This window comes from Pipistrellus kuhlii, unplaced genomic scaffold (genome assembly GCF_014108245.1).
Source record: "Pipistrellus kuhlii isolate mPipKuh1 unplaced genomic scaffold, mPipKuh1.p scaffold_m20_p_25, whole genome shotgun sequence".
NCBI lineage: Eukaryota > Metazoa > Chordata > Mammalia > Chiroptera > Vespertilionidae > Pipistrellus > Pipistrellus kuhlii.
In genome coordinates, this window is record NW_023425524.1 from 5,014,196 (window position 1) to 5,036,389 (window position 22,194).

The 22,194-nt window shown below is 44.8% G+C and overlaps 1 protein-coding gene across 1 annotated transcript in view; it reads left to right on the forward strand.

The window, feature by feature from the left end:
* Positions 1-22,194, forward strand: part of USH2A (usherin) — a 397,013-nt gene that overhangs the window by 292,641 nt on the left and 82,178 nt on the right. The window contains exons 48-54 of the mRNA XM_036453544.2: positions 289-457; positions 4,346-4,567; positions 12,385-12,608; positions 14,033-14,240; positions 15,564-15,761; positions 16,277-16,431; positions 18,093-18,291. Of these exons, the coding sequence (XP_036309437.1) occupies positions 289-457; positions 4,346-4,567; positions 12,385-12,608; positions 14,033-14,240; positions 15,564-15,761; positions 16,277-16,431; positions 18,093-18,291 (1,375 nt within the window). The remainder of the gene's footprint in view (positions 1-288; positions 458-4,345; positions 4,568-12,384; positions 12,609-14,032; positions 14,241-15,563; positions 15,762-16,276; positions 16,432-18,092; positions 18,292-22,194) is intronic.

The following is a 22,194-nucleotide window of genomic DNA, read 5'->3' on the forward strand; positions in this document are numbered from 1 at the left end:
CCTTTCCATTGGAAGCACTGACATTCAAAATGTCATTTCTGTTTATGGAATATTCTGATAGAGCACAAAGCATGGTTGAAGGCCAATAAGGCTACATTATATCAACCAGCATTTAGGACCCGAATGATGCTGGGAAAATGTGTGTCTCAGTGTTTGAATTTTTATCAAACATATGCTGTATTAGGTCTCCTAGCAATGTCTGTTTGAAAATGATTGTGTCTCAGGCGATAGGGTGATATAATAGTCTAATTAACTGATATTCCTTTGAACTTGGCTCCCAACCTTCAGGTTTGCTGTGCTGGTGTGCTCCATGACGCTCAGCCCGGACACCACTGCTGCGAGGGGAAGTACATTCCTTTTATTCTGAATTCAACGGGGGTGTGCTGTGGCGGCCGCATCCAACCGGCACAGCCAGACCACCGCTGCTGTGCAGGGTATTACGTTCGAGTTCTGCCAGGTGAGGGCTGTCTCAGGGATGCCTGGTCGTCCTGGGAACCAGAAAAAGCAAACACCTCCCCCAAGACACGCAGTCACTCACACACAGCCAATGGCCGGCTTGAAACATCTTTTCTTTTTCTTTTTTAATATATTTTTATGGATTTCAGAAAGGAAGATAGAGAAAATCATCGACCAGCTGCCTCCTGCATACCCACTTCTGGGGATTGAGCGGGCAAGCCGGGCCTGTGCCCTGACCTGGAGTCAAACCATGACCTCCTGGTTCATATTGTAGATTGATGCTCAACCTGGTTCAGGGAGCCACACTGGCCGGGCACCATAGCTTTTGAAATGACTGTTGCAGATATCTGAATATTTTATTGCTGCTATTGTCCGTTACTTTTTTTATCCTGGAAAAGCCACTGAGAACAACTTTTTGTTTCCCTACCACCTAACTTGAATGCCTCTGTCTTTAAGAGCCCAGAACTAGAGATGGGAGAAATAAAAGAAAGGTACATGTTTGGTGCTCAAAAAAATGCTGAGTGCTCTGAGGCACTTAGTTTACCATAAAGTCTATGCCAGGTACCTAGTTCATTCGATGCTGTTCCATGTCCCTGGTGTTTGGTATACGTATATCCATCCAAGGTGTGTAAAATGAAAAATTATTTCACCTACAATAGAATCTCTGTGTAAAACACTGGACCAAGAAGGGAAGGTGAAATGATTCAGTATGATGCAAGTTTACTTAAGGCTGAGGTCGTCCTCTATTCTTCATAACTGTCCCTTAAAGTTTATAGAAAAATCTGTCTTTGAAGCAGGACTATTATTCTGATTCTCACACACACACACAAAAAAGTGCTTTCACAATTAAATAACTTAATCAACTAGATTTTCCAAGTAAGAATTTTGTGGATTTCAGTGTCAGCTTCCATGTACTGTAAACTGCAATATGAGCAGTTAATCCAGCACTGCCAGAGGCTTTGGGATAAACCACACTGAAGGAGGTTTCAACTATAGCTCCTATCTCCCCTCCCCTGAATAACATATCCTTAAAATTGTAATTACATAGATGAGAGAGAGATGTTCTGTTGTCCCAGCCTTCAAACCAAAAGACCATAATAGGCTTTGGGATAAGTTTAGCATAAACCTACACAGTAGTGTTTTCATTTCTAAGTCGAATTAGAATGTTTGCTCTTATTTGCTACTAACTGTTCAAACTCTGGAAAATATCCTCTATCCCTTAAAACTGATTTAAAAAAATACTTGGCTTCATCTACCACAGCTATGCACACGTTGGAGACTTCTCATTTCTAACACAGAGTGGCAGAGTTCAAGCTAAGACAACAGTCTAGATTTGTCCTATTTCCAAATAAAATTTCACATACGTTTCCTAAGAATGGAATAAATCCTGGAAGCCCAATGATTGTTTATTAATATCATACAAAACTTTTTAATTTTAAAAACAAGATCTTTTAAAACCTCCATGATCTAGATATTGACACAGGCTCACTCAGACCTCAGGCATTTGGGTATCTACCAGATGTTGAACAAGGCCCACATCCTTTTAAATCATCTCTTTTTCATAGTATTAGGATGTCTGTACCATGATGTCAAGAGAAAACACACACACAATCCTTTGGGAACATCCAAGTATTTTGTTCCTATCATGAATCTCAGTGTAACTACGGTAAATGAAGAGATTGTATTGTGACCTCTATGCTCAGCCACTGGTCTTTGTTACCTAGTTGATCACTGTTTACATCAAGAAAGAAAGAATACTAACACTCCCCCCCCAAAGATCTTATATGGCAATGCAATTAAAATGTAATCAATCCTCTGCCTGTTCAAGGCTGGGATGGGTGTAGGTATTTGGACACGTGTAGATGAGTCTGATATTTATAGAGGAGTCTGAAGTATTGGTTAATAATACTTAGTTTATTTTTTTCTCACAGCTTTCCTTCAAAGCACCCACAACAAAGAGCAACAGAGAAAAGAATGCTCAGGACTCCCCCTCTTTTTTTTTATAAATATGCTAATGACCTCAAGCTAAGTGTTAATGCGGGTCATTCTTTGATAAGACTAACAATTAACAGTTGAGACCATGGGGTAGCTTTTAGAGAGAAAGCATTTTCAAGCCAGTGGTGGCATAGATTTGCTTTTTGAGAGGTTAATGAGAAGGTGACTGATCTTTGAATCTTAGGTCTAACAGGCCTTTTCTGAGAGGGGAAAATCAGTTTTACTTCTCATTGATGCAATCCACATCTTTTATTCTTCTGTCAGCAACGCAATACGATTCTGAGGGATTTGGGGAACTGTGGCTAAACTATCCAAACCAATGATTTGTTCCACTCAAAAGTGATTTTTTAAGAAATGTTTGGTTTTTCCCCAATCTAGTCGTGTCTGCTGTGTTTCCTCCTACCCCACCCTTCTCCTCGATGTGTAATTAAGTGGTACTGCCCCTGTACCACGTGACTCATTGTGTTAAAGGAAGTTGGCCAACAAGGGGCTATAAGATCTAAGAAATTCGGCAACTAGATTTCAGACCCAAGTGAAGAATCCTTTTATGCAGAGGAATAGGAGATACAGTAACTGTACTTTTCATTTCTTCTTCACTGGCCCCTAGTAGTGTTATCAGAGATGTCCCCACTGCGAGTGCGAGTGGGATTCTTGGGGTACCACTGGCATAAGCATTTCCAGAGACCACCCCCGTGGGAGGATGGGATAGGGTAGAGTCCTTGCCTTCCTATTTCACTCTTTATATATCTATCCTTAGTGAAATAGTGTCCCACATTTTTATATCCTTTTAGTAAGTGATTTGTCTTGCTTTTACTAACCAAGTCTTAGCATTTCTCGACCTCACACAAAGATGGACTAATTAGTACGAATCAGAGAGTTCAAGACTATACATTTGTAAAGCAACCCCAACCAAAGAAGGTTTGGCAAGTCATTAGCCAGATTGTGTAAGTCTGGTCGGGGCCACGGTTTAATAAGATCTGCCAGGCTGGTTACCAGACTCACATCCTTTAAAAAATATGAAGGAAACGGTCCCAGAGGAAAGGCGTATTTGAGAAGGGCCAGTGGAGGAGAGGAGAGAGGGTGTGTTAGAGATCCAGGAAGGAGGAAAGGAATAAGACAAAGGAGAGGAGGAAATCAGGGTTCAGGGCAGAAGGGAGGTCAACCCAGATTGGGGTCATGAGCTAGAAACGAAAGGCGCAGTCTGAATTGTAGATCCAACAAGCTGCTTTTAGTCCTCTCTAAGGCATCCTTAAGGGAAAAGTAATATGTTTTGAGCTCCTTGATTTCAAAATTCCAGGAAAAAAGATGGTTTTTATCTCCAGTCTCCTAGAACATCCTGTAAAGGGGGATGTGGGTATAACTACAGTAACAAAATTCAGTGTCTGCCACGGCTCCCCCAAATACTAGTGTGCTGATTTAAATATAGTATTTCTACCTCCTCTCATTTGATCAACCTTCCCATTGGACGTATTTTGTTTGGAATTATAATCATAGCTATTACAAACATATCGAGAGTTCATTTCTGACTCTACCCACATTCTAAAAAAAACAACAACAACAAAACACAAAGTACACTAAACTGGAAAGTATCTGTAGACGTGCTTTCTCTGTACTGTCCCTGGGTCCCCATCACCGGGTCTAAGTGCTCCTTTCTTAGGCGCCAGAGGAACTAGATAACCTTTAAGCTGACATACGTGTAGGTGAGCAGACACCGGTATTTCTATGGCGTTAATGCAAACATGTTGGAGTTGCAATTGCAACTCCAAAACATCAGGGTTGTTTCTAGCAGGTCTCTCAGCCAGCCGGCATCTGCAGGTGACTGCACTACAGTTCGGTGGTGTCAGAGCAGATATTCTCATCTCATGCGATGCTGGTTCTCGCCCTCCCCTGGCAGGTGAGGTGTGCTGTCCAGATGCCCAGCACCACCGGGTCGCCGTGGGCCTAGGCGATGCGTGCTGTGGCCGGATGCCCTACTCCACGGCGGGCGCACAGGTGTGCTGTGCAGGGAAGTTGCGGGACAGCCTCAGCCAGCAGTGCTGCGGGGGACAGTTGGTCAGCAGCGAGGCCCAGTGCTGCGGGGGAGCCGACCGGGGCGTGGCACACCGCCGCCTTCCAGGTGAGGGGCCATGTGGGCCTGTCAGGGATGGAGCAGATGGGAAGCAGGTACAGGGAGAGGCAAATACAGCCACAAGCAAACAGCATCCCGTCCATGGTCATTCTTCACCATTAAATGCTGGGCCTGGGAACTCAGCATTTAATCCTCACAGCCAGCCTAGGGGCTGGCACTGTTGTTATCTCCACTTTCCAGATGAGGAAGCAGAAGTCCTTTTTTTCTTTTCTTTGAAATATATGTTATATTGCCAAAACCGGTTTGGCTCAGTAGATAGAGCGTTGGCCTGCAGACTGAAAGGTCCCGGGTTCGATTCCGGTCAAGGGCATGTACATTGCTTGTGGGCACATCCCCAATGGGGGGTGTGCAGGAGGCAGCTGGTCGGTGTTTCTCTCATTATTGATGTTTTTAGCTCTCTATCCCTCTCCCTTTCTCTCTGTAAAAAAAGTCAATAAAATAGATTTAAAAATAAAATAAAATAAAATATATGTTATATCGATTTTATTTTATTTTATTTTTAATGTGTGTCTTCTTTAATATTTTAGCAAAATAATTTAATATGTATGATGTTGTTCTCAAGCACAGTCTTTATTTATTTAATTTTTGATTTTTTTTTTTATTAAATTATTATCTGTGTACATATCTTACCATTCCCCCCCTCCCCATACATGCTGACACGGAGGGAGGACATAGGTGTTATATTGATTTTAGAGAGGAAGGGAGAGGGAGCGAGAGATGGAAACATCCATGGTGAGAGAGAGAGAATCATTGATCGGCTGCCTCCTGCACGGCCCCCACTGGGGATGGAACCCGCAAAATGTACCTGCAATTTCCTGTTCCCCTTAAGTGCCTTCCTGAGCCCAAATTTCAGACTCACTTCTCTACTTACCTCCTGTGACACTCTGTGTGAGTCCGATATTTCTTAAGCAAACTGACATTCCTCAACTCCTGTGGATCCGGAGGGGCCCTGAAGTTTCTCATGTTAGTCTTCATTTCTGGCCATCATGGCAGACAGAAGGGATGGTATTTTTTAAAAAATATATTTTATTGATTTTTTACAGAGAGGAGGAGAGAGAGAGAGAGAGCTAGAAACGTCGATGAGAGAGAAACATCGACCAGCTGCCTCTTGCACACCCCTTACTGGGGATGTGCCCGCAACCAACGTACATGCCCCTGACCAAAATCGAACCTGGGACCTTTCAGTCCGCAGACCAAGGCTCTATCCACTGAGCCAAACCAGCTTCGGCCAGTCAGATATTTCTTAAGCAAACTGTGACATTCCTCAACTCCTGTGGATCCGGGAGGGGCCCTGGACTTTCTCATGTCACTCTTCATTTCTGGCCATTAAGGCAGACCAAATGGATGGTATTTTTAAAGGAAAAAAAAAATCCCTCTCTCTTCCCTTGACCTTCCTGCAGGTTCCTCTGGAAATAGACACGTTTCCTGTGTCGCTGCCTCTCTCTCCTGTCACCCCCGATGACTGTGGCCTTAATGACTTCTAGGGCATCCATATGGCTCTCTCTTTATTTCCCCTCCATGCTGCCGCCCAGTGCCTGCCGCAAGAGACTCTGGGTTTCACGATCTCATTCCCAGGCCCGGCCACTCTCCCTGCCCAGCCCTGCGTTCCCGCCACGGGACCGGGCTGGCTCGTAAAACGTCTCTTTATGTACTTTATTACTTAAACTCTTTACTCGCCTGCAGGAGCCCTTTAACAAAATCACATTGAATTGACTTTCTCACACCAAATCAAATCTCCCCGGTCCCAGTTCGGTTGTCTTTGTCAATATGTATTTTATAAATGGAGAGAATTAACAGATGCTGTCGGCGCAGAAGTGCTAGGGCAGCGTTTATGCTTTTAGTGCTCTCTGCGGGCGGGCGGGCGGCGTAGGAGTCTCAGACGGGCGTCTTGGGATGGGAGCCGTGCCTGTCATTTCGGCGGATATGTATTCTTAACCGTTTTCCTGGACCATATTTTAAGCCTCTTTATGACTCTCTTTATTCTTAGTGTTTGCTCCTACGGTTTTATCATTTCTGCCATTAATCTTGGGTTGAACTTGATTATATCCTTTCATGTTAAAAGAGGAGAATGAAAGTCCCTTCTGTTGGTCAAAGGAGGACAGGGTTTGTAGGGGAGTTTGGTATTTGATATCGGCATAAATGAGCCATGGTTGGTGTGGCTCAGTGGTTGAGCATCAACCTATGAACTGGAAGGCCATGGTTTTATTCCCGGTCAGGGCCCATGCCTGGGTTGCAGGCTTGATCTCCAGTGTGGGGCATGCAGGGGGCAGCCAGTCAATGCTTCTCTCTCATTATTGATGTTTCTTTTCCATTTAATATATTCTATTGATTTTTTTTATAGAGAGGGAAGGAGAAGGATAGGGAGAAACATCGATGAGAAAGAAACATCGATTAGCTGCCTCCTGCATGCCTCCTACTGGGGATGTGCCTGCAACCAAGGTACATGCCCTTGATTGGAATCAAACTTGGGACCTTTCAGTCCACAGGCCAATGCTCTAGCCATTGAGCCAAACCGATTAGGGCTCATCATTGATGTTTCTATCTCTCTCTCCCTCTCCCTTCCTCTCTGAAATCAATAAAAAATACATTAAAAACAAAACAAAACAAAAAACACAGGACAGGTTTTTCTGTTCGCCATGGGAAACTGATCACGAGAGACCTTTGGGACCTGTTGCCTTGTTTTTGTTATAAATGCCCCTGCAGCCTTTCTTGGGGAACTCTGAGAGGCTGTTGTCGTGGAAAAGAACATGGAATTTCCATGCCCCAGACTCAGACCTGAGCAGAATGAATGGCACCAGCGTTAGTTACGTGAGATGGCATTTGGGGACTTGGCTAAAAAGGGACGTGATGCACAGAACTCCATCCTGGAAGGGTACGTTGGAAGAGTATTTCTCCCTGCCCAGGTGGTTCAGTTGATTGGATCATCAACATTTACACCAAAAGGTTTCAGATTCAGTTCCTGGTCAGGGCACATAGTTAAGGTTGCAGGTTCGATCCCTGGTCAGGGAGCATACAAAAGGCAACTGATAAATGTCTGTCTTTCACATCGTTGTTTCTCTCTCTCCCTTCCTCTCTCTCTAAAATATCAAAACATATCCTTGGTTGAGTATTAAAAAGAATATTTCACAGGAAGATTTCCATGGCATGATGAATATTGTGAAGGTATGGTGCTGTTTAAATGCTACAGAATAAGTTGCCACTATTTTTACTCCACCCCCTTCTTCTCATTCTTGTGGTGGTAGCCATGGAGCCACCTACTGGTGGAGGCAAGCATGCATTTATTTCCTTTCAGTCTCTGCCACCAGTTTTGTTTTTGTCCATAGGACTAATCACAGACTTCTTTTATTGTTTCATTCCTCAAGGCCTCAACTATATCCCTCAGCTAAAAGGTGGTTCTCATGATCAATCCCAGAATTCCACAATGATTCGTCATATTCTAGACTCATTTTTTACACTACAGTACTGATTTAACCTCAAAAGCATGATTCATAAATGCTGTTTGTTGGGTGGTGTTGCTGTGTTTTTTTCTTTTGTGGTTGTTATTTGTTTTGTTTTGTTTTTAGAAAAATGAGCACCTGTTTTGAAGATTTAAGAATTTAGAAAACCATCAGGCCTATATATTAATGCATGTTTTCACTTCCTGCCCTTGCCATTGAATAAGAATTGATAACATATTGGAAGTAGTTATAATACCGAGAGCCAAAAATTCTTTCCTCCACAGCGTTCTCAGTGGAAGCCAATACGGTGGAAGCTCTCCACTGGATATTTATGCGGTTTGCAAAGACACTCATTCCGCTACACATGCTTTTTAATCTCAGAGGTAAACATCTAATATGATACTTTAGTAACTCACTCAAAGAGACTCTGCACCTTTGTGCAAATTAAATGGAGAGCCTCTATATAGATTAAAAAACAAAAACAAAAAAAACAACAGATCAGCCCATCAGTGATCCACAGCCTGTTTCTGTTTCTCTTTGGCCTTGCTCAAAATCATGCGTTCTGAGTGCCAAAGGTCAAAAGTCAAGTGCCACATGTGATCCGTTAGGTGGGGGGGTCAAAAGCGATGGCAGTGCAGTTTGGGGAGACGGTGCCACTCGGAACCCGAGCTCATTCATGCTGACGTGATGCACCCTGGGACTTTCTCCCGAGCCCGCTCCGGAACATCTGCTCTCCCTAAGTGAGTTAGTGCGCGTCAGACGTCTTTATGTCAGGAGAGCGCTGTGATGGATGCCGGCTGCATAAAAATCTGGTGTGCCGTTCTGGCCATTAAGTGAAATTACTATTTAAATTAATGGCTCTGTCACAGTTTATCTGTGCAAAGAATGAACGCTGATTAGGGTATTAAGTAATTAGCAATTTATCACCCTGGAACAAGGTTGATAATAATTAAAGAAGTAATGGTTTACCAAAAGAACTAGAAAGGGAGTCACTTCTCGTTATGAGGGTGAAATCCAGGCTGGAGATTTTAATTCAGGGAAACGAACGTGAAACTCTGGGTGAAAGAAAGCATCTCTCGCTTGCTCTTTGTATTTATTATTTTTTATATTTTTTTCCCGGTGTAAAAGCTGTTCATTAGCGGCATTTTCGTTGTCCTGTCAAAAGTCCCTCAGAGCGATTCGATGACTGCTCATGAGTTTGGAATTGGGTCAGAGTCTGCATTTTGATTTTCTGCGTACAGCTCGGTGAACCTGTAAAATGATCTGGGCGGGGGAGGGGGGGGTGGGGGGGATAGGTAGGGGGAAGGTTATTCTGCTCCCTAAGGGGCCAGTTTATAGAATTTGAGAGTTTGATGGCTCTTTAAAATGAAAACATGAAGTATCGATATTTTAAGAAAACTGCCAGAGAAAAAATAATAATATAAAGAATCCAAGGTGGCATTTCAATGTCTGATCTCAAGGCATCAGAAATACATCCAAATAATACAAAAACTGAAGTTGTGGTGTTTTCTGTGAGTGTGTGTGTGTGTATGTGTGTGTGTGTGTGTGTGTGTGTGATTTTATCCATCATAATCAAGACTCAGGCCGCAATGATAGCCCTGTGTGCATATATTCCAGAGGACTTTTCCTGAAAATGTTAAAACAACCAAAATTATTAACAAAACACCAGAGAAAAACAGTCAACTTTTTTTAAACCCATGACTTTGAGCAGTTACATTAGAACATGTTAAAACTCAGTTATGCTCCATGGATGTCGTTAACTCTGAATACAAATGCAAGTAATTGGAGATAGTTTTAAAGCTGAAGGTCAGCGGGAGAGTTCTTTGAAGTGATGCGTCGGTAAGCATCCTTCTTAAGGCACAGGCCAAGCCAGTGTCCAGATTCAATGATTAAAAAAACAATAACAAAAAGCCTCTTAAAATGGGTTGGTCTGTTATTAGGGAGTATCTTTCATGGCACATGTGTTTGTACAAGGCCAGGTTCAACACGTCAGGAACCCTTGGCACTTTGAAGTTGGGGTTCTTTATGTTACTAGTCAGGACTAATAATAAAACCCTAATTAAAATAAGTTACCTCAGCCAGAACTGGTTTGGCTCGGTGGATAGAGCGTCAGCCTGTGGACTGAGGGGGTCCCGGGTTCAATTCTGGTCATGGACATGTACCTTAGTTGCGGGCACATTCTCAGTAGGGAGTGTGCAAGAGGCAGCTGATTGATGTTTCTCTCTCGTCGATGTTTCTAACTCTCTATCTCTCTCTCCCTTCTCTGTGAAAATTCAATAAAATATATTTTTAAATATAAAAAAAAAGTCACCCCATTGTGCTACTGTATAAATGGATATATGTCGCTCTATAATGTGATCACACTGTGGTGTGGAGTACGGGCACTTTTATTTCCCTAGACTCTAGACTCTAGACCACATGTGTCAAACACAAGGCCCGCGGGCCAAATCCGTCCCGCCAGGCCTTGCAATGTGGCCCGCACCGCGCTGTCATCACTGCACTCCGCTGCGTTTCCATCACAGTGACAGTTTATGACTGTTCAGTAAACCATTCGGCCCGCGATTTAGGCTGGATTTTAGATTTTGGCCCCTCCTCTGATTGAGTTCGACACCCCTACTCTAGAGGACTGTTTGTTCAGGCTTTATTGTCTACATCTTTGCCATATCTCTTCTATGGTTCGATCTCAGCGAGGTGAGGTGAACAGAGTTGCTGAGACTGGACTGGGTGGGGAAGCGGAGTCCATTTGGCCTCCCAGGGACACGTGTCCTTCATGGATGCCGAGGTCGTGATGCTGCCGCCAAGGTCCTTCTGCCACTGCCCCCATCCTCTGTCCAGTGATGGTTCACCTAATCGGTGAGCATGCTCAGTGGGTGCAGCTCTGTGTCATGCAGAAAGAACGGTTCTGCTGTGGTTGGAGTCCCAAGAAGCAAGTATCTGGACCCTAGACAGAGCCAGGCAGCAACTTAGGAGACTCATGCTGCCACGTCTCCAGTTCCGCAGAGACTTCCTCTCCCCTCTGTCTGGCCTCTTGTCCCAGAGCCCACTAGGGTGGCCCCTCTTTTCCTGCGAATTGTAAAGATGTCCTCTGGGCCCCTTATTTTAAGTACCGTGGCACCTCATTTCTCAAACTTCATTCGTTCCAGAAGGTGTTCGAAAGCCAGATCATTATTTCCCGCTAGAGGCCCGATGCACGAAATTTGTGCAAGAGTAGGTCTTCCTTCCCCTGGCTGCTGGCACCGGCTTCCCTCTGGCACCGGGGACCTGGGCTTCCCTCGTAACGCTGGCTTTTATAGGGGTGTCGAACTCAATCAGAGAAGGGGCCAAAATCTAAAATCCAGCCTAAATCGCGGGCCGAATGGTTTACTGAACAGTCATAAACTGTCATTGTGATGGAAACGCAGCGGAGTGCAGTGATGACAGCGCGGTGCGGGCCACATTGCAAGGCCTGGCGGGATGGATTTGGCCCACGGGCCTTGTGTTTGACACATGTGGTCCAGAAGGTCATTTGGAAGGACATTTGATCTGATTAGCATATTATGCTTTTATTATTATAGATTAGAAATAATGTAAGTTGAATGAATCCGTTCCAGACCCTCAAGTGATTCCCTGGTTTAACCTTCCTCCTCTACAGTACATGTCTATTGTGCCATTTAATTTATAAACACACTCTGTAAAAACAAAAAGGGTGTGAAAGGTACATGAAAACAACAAAAAAAGGAAAGGAAATGTCTAGTATGAAAATTCAACACTAATTATAAGCAGCAACAAAAGCAAAAAAAAAAAAAAAAAACCCAACGCAAACAACAATACAAAACTATTCACAGTATCCTGCGAAGTTAACAATGGCAAACTGACTCAGAGTCCTGGCTTCTCTCCTTTGTCGCCTGAGAGGCATGTGACTGATCCCACAGGCGTCAGCAGGAAAGCGTTGTCAGGGTGAACTGTTCAGGAAGGGAGACGTTTGAGAAACGAGGTGCCACTGTACCCTTCCTTCTGCCAGAACATTTGATCATTGGAAAAGGGGCGGACACCTGGTCTCTGGTTTACGGAGCTTGGAGAAGTTGGCCCCGATGAGAGATCTGGGACCCTTGCTCTTGCGTGTCCTTTAGCTAATGCGCGTCCAGTGCTTTCGGTGAGAAAGGCCACTCACTGCAGTTTACATCCCCTTGGGAGGGCCACGCGCCCGTACTGTAAGTGTTGCAGCCTCTCAGCCACTGCCAGGGCCTGACGGTTTTATCCCCAGGCCTGCAGGGGAGGGCTGTTAGGGGCAAACAGGGTGGCAGGGGAGCAGTTAGGCACACTCCACAGTCCCCTCTGCCTCCTCCCCTTTCCTAAACTTCATCTCCTCTCTGACCTTTGCTGTTGCAGGCATGTCCTGTTGCGGGCAGGACTACGTGAGTGTGGCAGAGACCAGGTGCTGCTTGGCCTGCAGTGGAGCCTCGAAGCCACATGCTCTGGAGAACAGCCAGGGGCCAGTGAAATGCTGCGGGACCTCGCTGATTCCAGAGAGCCAGGCCTGCTGCAACGGAGTTGGCTATGACCCCCTGGAATACGTCTGCTCCGACAAGGCTCCCAATGGAACCAGGACGACGGTAAGGGACGGAAAACCTCTCGGAGGCGTGGACTGGAGGGTGGAGAGAGAAATACATTGTCTGTGGCCATTGTTCTAGAATGGGAATGTCAGAACTGCCGTGTGCATTATTCATTTCCGCACCGCATCCATATTAACACCCAGCGAGCTCGCTGTGATTGATGTCAGTGCGGCGGGTTCTAAGGGAATTAATAACGCTGAGCTAGCTGTCCTGCAGGAGCCTTACCCAGAGCAGGGCAGGACTGAAACACCTGTGTGCCCAGGAGAGCCAGCGCCTGGCATGGTACCATCTCATGCCCGTGGGTGCCATGGAGGGAAACACAGGGAGATTCTGGCTGCTGCCTTTTAGCCCCTCAACCTGAACCCACCATTTACAAACAACTGTAAACCTACTTTTGCCCCACCCTGTATTGACTTGTATATATCCCTGTAAAATTTGGAATGATGAAATATTTTATTTCCTGAGATTAAAATATATTAATGTTTATCAAAATATATTTAATAATCTAGAGATTCATCAGAGACAAGGCTTGCAAGTATCCTACATAATAAATGCAAATCAACCGAACCGCAGAATGACCAGTCACAATGATGCACACTGACCACCTGGGGGCAGACGCCCAATGCAGGAGCTTCCCTCTGGTGGTCAGTTCGCTTCCATAGGGGGAGTGCTGCTCAGCCAGAAGCTGGGCTCATGGCTGGTGAGCACAGCAGTGGTGGAGGGAGCCTCTCCTGCCTCCACAGCAGTGCTAAGGAAGTCCGACTGACAGCTTAGGCCTACTCCCTCCAAGGGCTCCCAGACTGCAAGAGGGCACAGGCCAGGCTGAAGGACCCCTTCCCACCACCACCACCAGTGCACAAATTTCATGCACCAGGCCTCTAGTTGGCAGTTCATGAACTACGTAGATTTTCACTTGGAAGGGATACTTCTTACAGATAATACTTTCCCAACAGCATAGGAGGTGTAGATACTCAAATACCACATTTCTTATTTTCTCAAAAACTCCACTAGGAACGTATCAAAGTAACAATAATAGAATAGCAGCGACTGTTAGGAATGATAGTGGATCTACTGAGCATAAGGCATCCCCAGGCGCCCTTTGAGCCCCACAACAAAACTACATTTAATTTCCATCTCCTCGCAGAAGAAGCTCAGGCTTGGAGAGTCTAGATCACTTGCTTAAGGTCACAGAGCGAGAGCCTTGTTCAACTGGATCTTGAATCCAAGCCTGTGTCACTTCAACATAAATGCTCTTTCTAGCACACAGACTGCCCTCACTTCTCTTTTTTTACGCATTTTGAGAGATTCATTCATGAACTCGATGGGAGAAAATGTCATCAAAAGTTGTACAACTTGACCCCATGTCTACCAAAATGAAATAGTGAAGTCCTCTCCCTCTCCCCCACCCCCACCGTCTGGCCTAGGGCATCCCGGAAGCGTGCAGCACTGTCTGCCCAGCGTCTGCGGCAGCCACAGCACATTGCGGCCGGTGTGACTTCAACTTCACCAGCCACGTCTGCACAGTGGTCAGAGGGTCTCGCAGCTCCACGGACAAGACATTCAGGGAAGAAGCGTGCCCCTCCGAGGAAGAGCTGGTGCACACGGGAAGCGCAGACACGTTCTCCTTCACAGGTAACACGCGATGGGTTGTGAGAAATTGCTGACTGTAGGTTGATTTCACTCTGACATCATCTCTCTCCTCAATCTGATAGCAGTTCATTCCATCACCCTGTGGGCTAGCAAGTCCCAGGGTCCTTAATGGCACAATCTGGATTTGTACAAAGTTAGCAGTTTAAATATATTTTTAAATATATTTTATTATTGATTTTTCACAGAAAGGAAGGGAGAGATATAGAGAGATAGAAACGTCGATGAGAGAGAAACATCAACCAGCTGCCTCTTGCACACCCCCTACTGGGGATGTGCCCACAACCCAGATACATGCCCTTGACCGGAATCGAACCTGGGACCTTTCAGTCCGCAGACCGACGCTCTACCACTGAGCCAAACCGGTTTTGGCAGCAGTTTAAATATTTTTAAGTTTAACTTTAAATAAGGATGCAGGCCATTTTTAAAGTAAACCTGTAGAACATAAGGAACAAAAAAATAAACAGTTCACCTTCATGCAGCAAGGTGTAGATGTTAAATGGCACGCTATGATACGCATTTTTAGTGATGGAATGATACGCATTTTTGAAGGATTACTGTGTTCGCTAGAAGTGATTGAAGACAAACATGTCCGGGGCAGTTAAGCAATTAACGAGTAAATATTGAACATCTATATCCCCCCCAAACAAAACCCTCTGTTATTAGAAGATTAACCCCATATAACATACAAAATGATCTTGAGATACAAAGTTAAAATGAGAAAGAGATGATTGAGGAAAAGTAACATTTCAACAAACGATCCCTTTTGTGTAAAACAATCAAGAAAAGTAACTAGGAAAGTGTCAAAGTAATGATAATAAAATAACAATGACTGTTATGAATGATAGTGAATCTACTGAGCATAAGGCATCCCCAGGCGCCCTTTGAGCCCCACAACAAAACTACATTTAATTTCCATCTCCTCGCTGAAGAAGCTGAGGCTTGGAGAGTCTAGGTCACTTGCTCAAGGTCACAGAGCTGGGGCCTTGTTCAACTGGATTTTGAATCCAAGTCTGTGTCACTTCAACATAAATGCTCTTTCTAGCACACAATCTGCCTTCACTTCTCTTTTTCACTCATTTTGAGAATAAGAGTTGAAACAAGAATAAGAATGCTGTTATGGACTGGAAGCATCTCTTAAAGCCTGAGCCTCACAGAAAAAATAAAGGAATAAGGACAAGAGATGAAAGGGTAAAAAAGAGAAGAAGGAAACCTAGTAGAAGAAAAAAATGAGGAACTAACATGAGAAATGGTGATGTGGGCTTAAAGGATTTTTTTTTTTAATTCTACCATTCACTATCTCTCTAGATGCGAACCTGGAGCCCTTTACGACATACGAGTATAGGATTTCGGCTTGGAATGGCTATGGACAGGGATTCAGCGGAGCTGTTAGAGCCAGCACGAAAGAAGACGTGCCTCAGGGAGTGAGTCCCCCTCAGTGGATCAGAACGGGCCATCCTGAAGATGGAATAGTCCTCACCTGGGAGAAACCTGTACAACCGAATGGTACTAAGCTGCTTTTAAGATAGAAATACTAGTTCCGTGAGCACATTGAAATGTGTGATCTACATGTAATTGGCATGCATCTAACCTCTAAAGTAGTATTTCCTGATCAAATGCACTTGAGGTTTGTACCAACTAGTCATTCCTTTTGTGAAATAGCCCACATCCATTGTGAGCCCCCAATTTTTTTTAAAAAATCTCAGCCTTTACTTGGGCTGCTCTGACAAATAAAGCAAGTTATGGGAAGGCAAAGTGGTTTTAATATTGAAAGTAAATTTGTTTGCGAGTGAGGGGAAATAAGCATAAATGACTCTGATTAGCTGTGTCAAGAATCCATCTCCTCCCTAAGAGTGCGTATAATTAAGAACGCTTTGCTCATAGCAATGTGATAGCAAACGGAAATTAAATACAGAACGCCACAGCATCCCATTTGTTCCGAACTCTAAGACATGTGCGTTGTTTGCAAATGGTTACCAGGTTATGATGCTCCAATACAAGCATTTTTCTGTCTCCTTTAGGTCATGTCGTTTACTACATTCTTCTCCGAAATGGAGTGGAATATTTTCGCGGAAGGTCATTGACCTTCTCTGATACAACGGGAATTCAGCCTTTTTGGGAATATTCGTACCAGCTGAAAGCTTGCACGGTTGCGGGCTGTGCCCCCAGCAGCAAGGTAAGAGGAGTTTGCCTCACCCCTGGGTGCAGTTACCCACTGGGAAAAACATCTAATGTCTAGGTCAAGAGTGATTGGCCCAGCGATAGAATACAATGTTTCTCTCAATGTTGTGTTGAGGATGTCCAGGTGGCATTGCAGTTGAGTACTAATACTTAACGCCTCTCAAACTAGAGATCACTGGAAGAAAGATTTATCCAAATATCAGTGTTTTATAAATAAATAAGAATACTTGACTCCATATATCCTTTTTATCTCAGCTTTCTTCCACCAACTCTTTTTTTAAATATATTTTATTGATTTCAGAGAGATATGGAGGGAGGGAAGGAGAGAGAGAGAGAAACATCAGTGATGAGAAGGAATCATGGATAGGCTGCCTCCACACTGGGGACCAAACCCACAACCCAGGCATGTGCCACAACCAGAATCGAACCATGGCCTACTGGTTCATAGATTGACACTCAACCATTGAGCCACAGCAGCTGGACCCACTAACTAGTTAGATGTTCTTCTATAAATCCATGATAATTCCCAAACCAATATCCAGTTTAAAGGGGTTTCTAATTAAATATAATTTTTTAAAAGCTCTAAGAAAACAAAAATTTAAAAGAGAGAGAGAGAGAGAGAGAGAGAGAGAGAGAGAGAGAGAGAGAGATAGCGCAAAAGAAGCCTGTCACCCCTGGGGCAGATGGCAGCTGATCATCCCAATCAAAAATTAAGGCCTGAGCAGTCCAAGCAAAACCCATCTGTCTGCACAGGCACAGTTCATGCTTATCACTTCCCCCAACAACAAAAAAATACAAATGGTTAAAAGGTTAAATCAGAGTAAATTCTGTGAAAATTTACTTTTCTCCCCAAGTCATATTTCAACAACGTTGGACAAATAACTGGCTGATCTGCTCTTTTCCTTCTCACTTGGTCCTTTCCTAGAACATTGGAGCAGACACTGTAGTGTCATCCCGGGACCACAGGAAGCCTGGAAGACAATGTATACTGTTCAAAGCATGTCCTATGCAAGCGAGTTCAGATGTGGTTTTTGGCTCCATGTTTCCCGGTGCTTACCATGTACAAAATCAGGCTGTTAAAATGCAGAGACACTCCTGGGCCATATGGGAGAGAGTTATCAAGAGTTCTCCAGGCTGACAGTCTGCCAGCCAGGTCTCACTTGTTTAAATGGAGGGCTGCTCTCTGCCGTCAGAATGGCTGTTGAGTCTGGTAGTGATAAATGGTAGCCAGAGACCTATGGAATGCATTCAAGGTTGGATTTTATTGTTTTGATAGGATGAAAGAGAAGGAATCAAAGAAAGAGGGGGCCCTTCTCCAAGCCCCTGCTCATGATGTGCCAGGCCAGTCGACAACATTTTAAAACAGCCTGGCCGGTGTGGCTCAGTGGTTGAGCATCGACCTATGAGCCAGGAGGTCACGGTTCCATTCCTGGTCAGGGCACATGCCTGGATTGTGGGCTGGATCCAGGATGTGAGGTGTGCAGGAGGCAGCCAATCACTGATTGTCTCTCCTCATTGATGTTTCATCTCTCTCCTTTTCCCTTTCTCTCTGAAATGAATAAAAAACATACATGTATTTAAAATAAAAGGGACATTCTTATGGGTGGGAACACCTAGTGCAACCCTGTGATAAAGGCTGTTTGATCCGTGTCTCAGGTGGCTGTCACTACCCCCCAAGGAGTCCCGCAGAGCGTCCTGCCTCCGAGGGTCACAGCCCCCAGGGCTGACGCCTTGCACTTGAGCTGGGACGCCCCCGAGGAGCCAAATGGCATCGTTAAGGAGTACCAGCTCTGGCAGGTTGGGAAAGGGCTCATCCACACGGATACCACCGACCGGAGGGAACATACGGTCACAGGTAAAAACCTACCGGAAGCGTCTGTCCTTGTGGTTGGGGGGCCGAGCATCCCAGGGGTGTGTGCGTGACAGATGAGGTCACTCCAAAAGGACAAGCTCTCTTGACATATGGTCAGATCCCGCTTACCCACACTAATAGGAGGAGCCACACTGGCAGCAATAAGCCACAACAGCAGATCCCTTCAGAAACAATTTCTCTTTGGCTTTGATATACATTATGCGTAGGGTTTTTGCATCAGTGTTCACTTTTCACTCCCCCCTCCCCCAGACAGACAGAAAAATACATTTTCATTCCCCAAGGACACACTCACAGGTAATGGGACTAAGGTAGCCAAGAAAGTATTGAAAGCACAAGAGGGGAGGGGAAATCAGCAAGAGGCCAACATTTATCTACCAAGTCAGTAATTAATACACAGAATAGTTGACAGTTGACTGGTTGTGACAACTTGTAATTATTAACATCAATTAATAAGTGCATTATTTTTATTGTTTATTATAACAGTTTATAATTAGCTTTGATAGTATAATAACAGTGCGGTATAACGGTATAATGTTAGATAATTACTGGTAGTGATTATAATAATAATGAACATGTTTGAGCTTCAATGTCACTTCTGTAGGAGAGAAGGCTTTTCTGAGGTCCCCAGTCTAGCTGCGTCTCCCCTAACACTCCACCACATCACTTGTGTTTCATTTTATTTTTAATATATTTTAATAAATTTTTACAGAGAGGAAGGGAGAGAGAGAGCCAGAAACATCAATGAGAGAGAAACATCCATCAGCTGCCTCCTGCACACCCCCACTGGGGATGTGCCCGCAACCAAGGCACATGCCCCCCGACTACCAGAATCGAACCTGGGACCCTTGAGCCCGCAGGCCGACACTCTATCCACTGAGCCAAACCGGTTTCGGCCTGCGTTTCATTTTTGTCATCAACTTGTCACTGCCTGATATGTTCGTTGGTTTTCTCTTTGTCTTTTTATGTCTCTTCCCTCTGGAATGTAAGCTGTAGGAGAGCTTCATCCACCAGGTCTTCCGTTTGGTCCATTTGTGCTATTTTAGATCAATTTGGAGAACACATCGCTTGGAGGGAAGGGGCATACAGCCCTAAATAGAGAGTTCTCTGTTGAAAGAGCAAATAAACCACATTCAGAAAAACCTGTCCAAGTTCATAGCCACCATGGGTGTAGCCCTAGAGGACAGGAATGGTGCTAGGTAGGCATGAGATCTATGAATTCAGCACCATGGACAGCGGACCAGCCTCCTTGAACACAGAAGCGTTTTCTATGAGTGACTGCTTTATGGAGGTCACAGAATGAACTCAAAGAAGCAAGTGGATTTCACAGTTCATCTCAGAGGTTTGAGGAAGAGCTGCCTGGACGCCTGGGGATGAATGCTTTCATTTTCTCATCGTTTCCCCAAACCTCGGCATTCCCCGGATAGCAGTGCATCATGGATGAAGTTGTGATCCTGTAGCCTGAAATCTAGGTCCTGTGAAGGGACGGCAGGGGAGTGAGCTCTGTGCCCCAGCCCTATTGTCTCCGTGCTTATTTTTAATTACCACCGAGCTTTGGAAACATGATCCCTTAAATGCTTTGTGGGAATAGCGGGCGAGTGCACTCCTCACGTGCGATCCATAAATTGCTCATAATCCTCTCAAGATGTTAAAAAAAGCATTAAGTAATTGGAGACAGGAAGTCCTCAGTTAATTATTTAGAGGTGTTATCAATGCTCTAAGTAAACCGGGCCCGTTGGCCGCTATCTCACTGAGCTGGACTCCGCGGGGAACGAGGGAGCCGCGCCATCATCTTCTCATATTCGCTAATGCAAACAGCACATGGCAGCTTGTCAATAACCGGCCTCTTCATATCGCCGGCTACCGAACACGGCCACCGGCCAGCACCGAGAGATCGAGATGTCAGCGACGGCGGCATTGTTTCATTCTGGGTTACCTCCACTTTTTAGAGAGGGGGCGCCCTCCTCACATCAGCATCGGGGTGGACTCAGGGAAAGGGGATTAAGGAAATAATTAGGGCCAACGGAGGACAAAATGAATTAATCTTGTCCTCTTTTGCGGCAGACAGGATAAGGCTTATGTGTCTCTTAACTCTAGGGGAAGCGTTTTCTTTAAGAAATTCATTAAAAGTTGCTCCGCATTGCATTTCATTTAAAAGGGAAGACACGCCAGCAAGAAGTTAGCAAGCAGGGGTGTCTGCCTTCTGCTGGCATCCTATAGGAAGCTCATGAAAGCTTCCTGTGCTGAAAGAGCATGCGTAGTGCTCCTTACTAGTAGAGCAGAAATGACCTGAACACGGGCAGACAGATTCCCTGCACATCGCTTTGGGGGAAGAGAGAACATAGTTTGACCAGCCATGTCACACAATGGGGACATTCTGTACAGTGAGATTTTACATTTGGATAAGTCCCTATGCCTCCATAGTGTCTGTCCTACATTCTGCTGTCATGGCGTTTGTTAGACTTGGTTGCCATATCCTTTTCTCTGGTTCCTGCTCCTCAGCGAGTGGATAAAGCTGCTTAAGGAGAGAGAAGATAGCTTCCCGTCTGACCTTGTCTCACCGGGCTGGGATGGGTACCTGTCACACCGCTTAACACACATGAAGTGTCAAAATCTTTGTCAAAGGGAATAAATATTGAGTAGCAAACTAGCATCTGAATGCCTGTGTTTCATCTTTATTAGATATAAAAGTGAGACCATCAAGCGCATCTAAACCTCAGGCAGGGTGGGCCTCATAATATGCAAGGCCCAGGGAATAATGAAATGAGGGGTCCCTTGTTCAGAAATCATTAAGCATTTCAAGTCCAGCTGCTGTGGCTTCATATCAGAGCATTGATCCTTGAATCAGGAGGTAATGTTTCCTGTTCAATTCCTAGTCAGGGCATAAGCCAGAGTTGGGACAATCCACAGTTGTGGGCATGCAGGAGGCAGCTGATCAATGATTCTTTCTCATCATTGATGTTTCTATCTTTCTCTCCTTCTCCCTTCCTGTAGAAATTAGTAAAAATATAAAGATAGGCATGGCTAGTGTTGCTCAGTGGTTGAGCATCAACCCATAAACAAGGAGGTGCTAAGGCAGGGCATTTATCCACGAGGTGTACAATACTGATGACCGCCCAACAAAAACTTTCCAGAACTGCCCAGGCCTCTCAGTAACCAAGGTGACAGAGGCACCTGTGGCATCTCATAGTCTTCAGGGCTATTAGGTCGTTCTTTAGAATGTGACAGGTGTCACCGCAGCATACCTGGATGCACGCTACGAAGTAGCGCTGGCTGTCCAAAATTAGAACAGACAAAATGCCTTTTCCTGGCAGTTCATCTGGAGATTAAACCTTAGAAACAAGCTGTTCCTTAGAGAGTACATCACATGTAACTTCCACGGGCCTGGGTTTTGTTTCCCAAATCATATCTTTATGATCCACAGGCAGAGTTTTTGTGATATGTAAGAGAGAACACCTTCTCTCAAATTGGTCTGTATCCCATTTCAACACGCATTTACTCTTAAAGGTAACGTTCCTTGGAAGTGTATTTGAAATGAGTGTGGCTTTTTTTATGCCTCTTTCCTTTAAAAACTAAAGCACATGGTTCCCTGTGGAGAAATCTGTGTAATTTGCAGAGATAGTAATCACCAAGCTGCAGTGTTAAATGCCTGGCTCCTCTCCATGCATTTGCCTTTCACTTCAACGGCTGCTTCCTCCCCTTTTGATTCAGTGCTGAGCGCTTGAGTGATGTTTTCTTTTCTCCGGCTCTTCGACTTGAGGATTAAGTTACAGTCTAAAGCGGCTCCTTGGAGATCTCTCTTTATTTCCGTCTTCTCACCCTGATCAATTCACGAGTGCTTTTCAGTCGGTGTGCCCTTTGCATTGCCTGTTTGCTGATACTTCATGC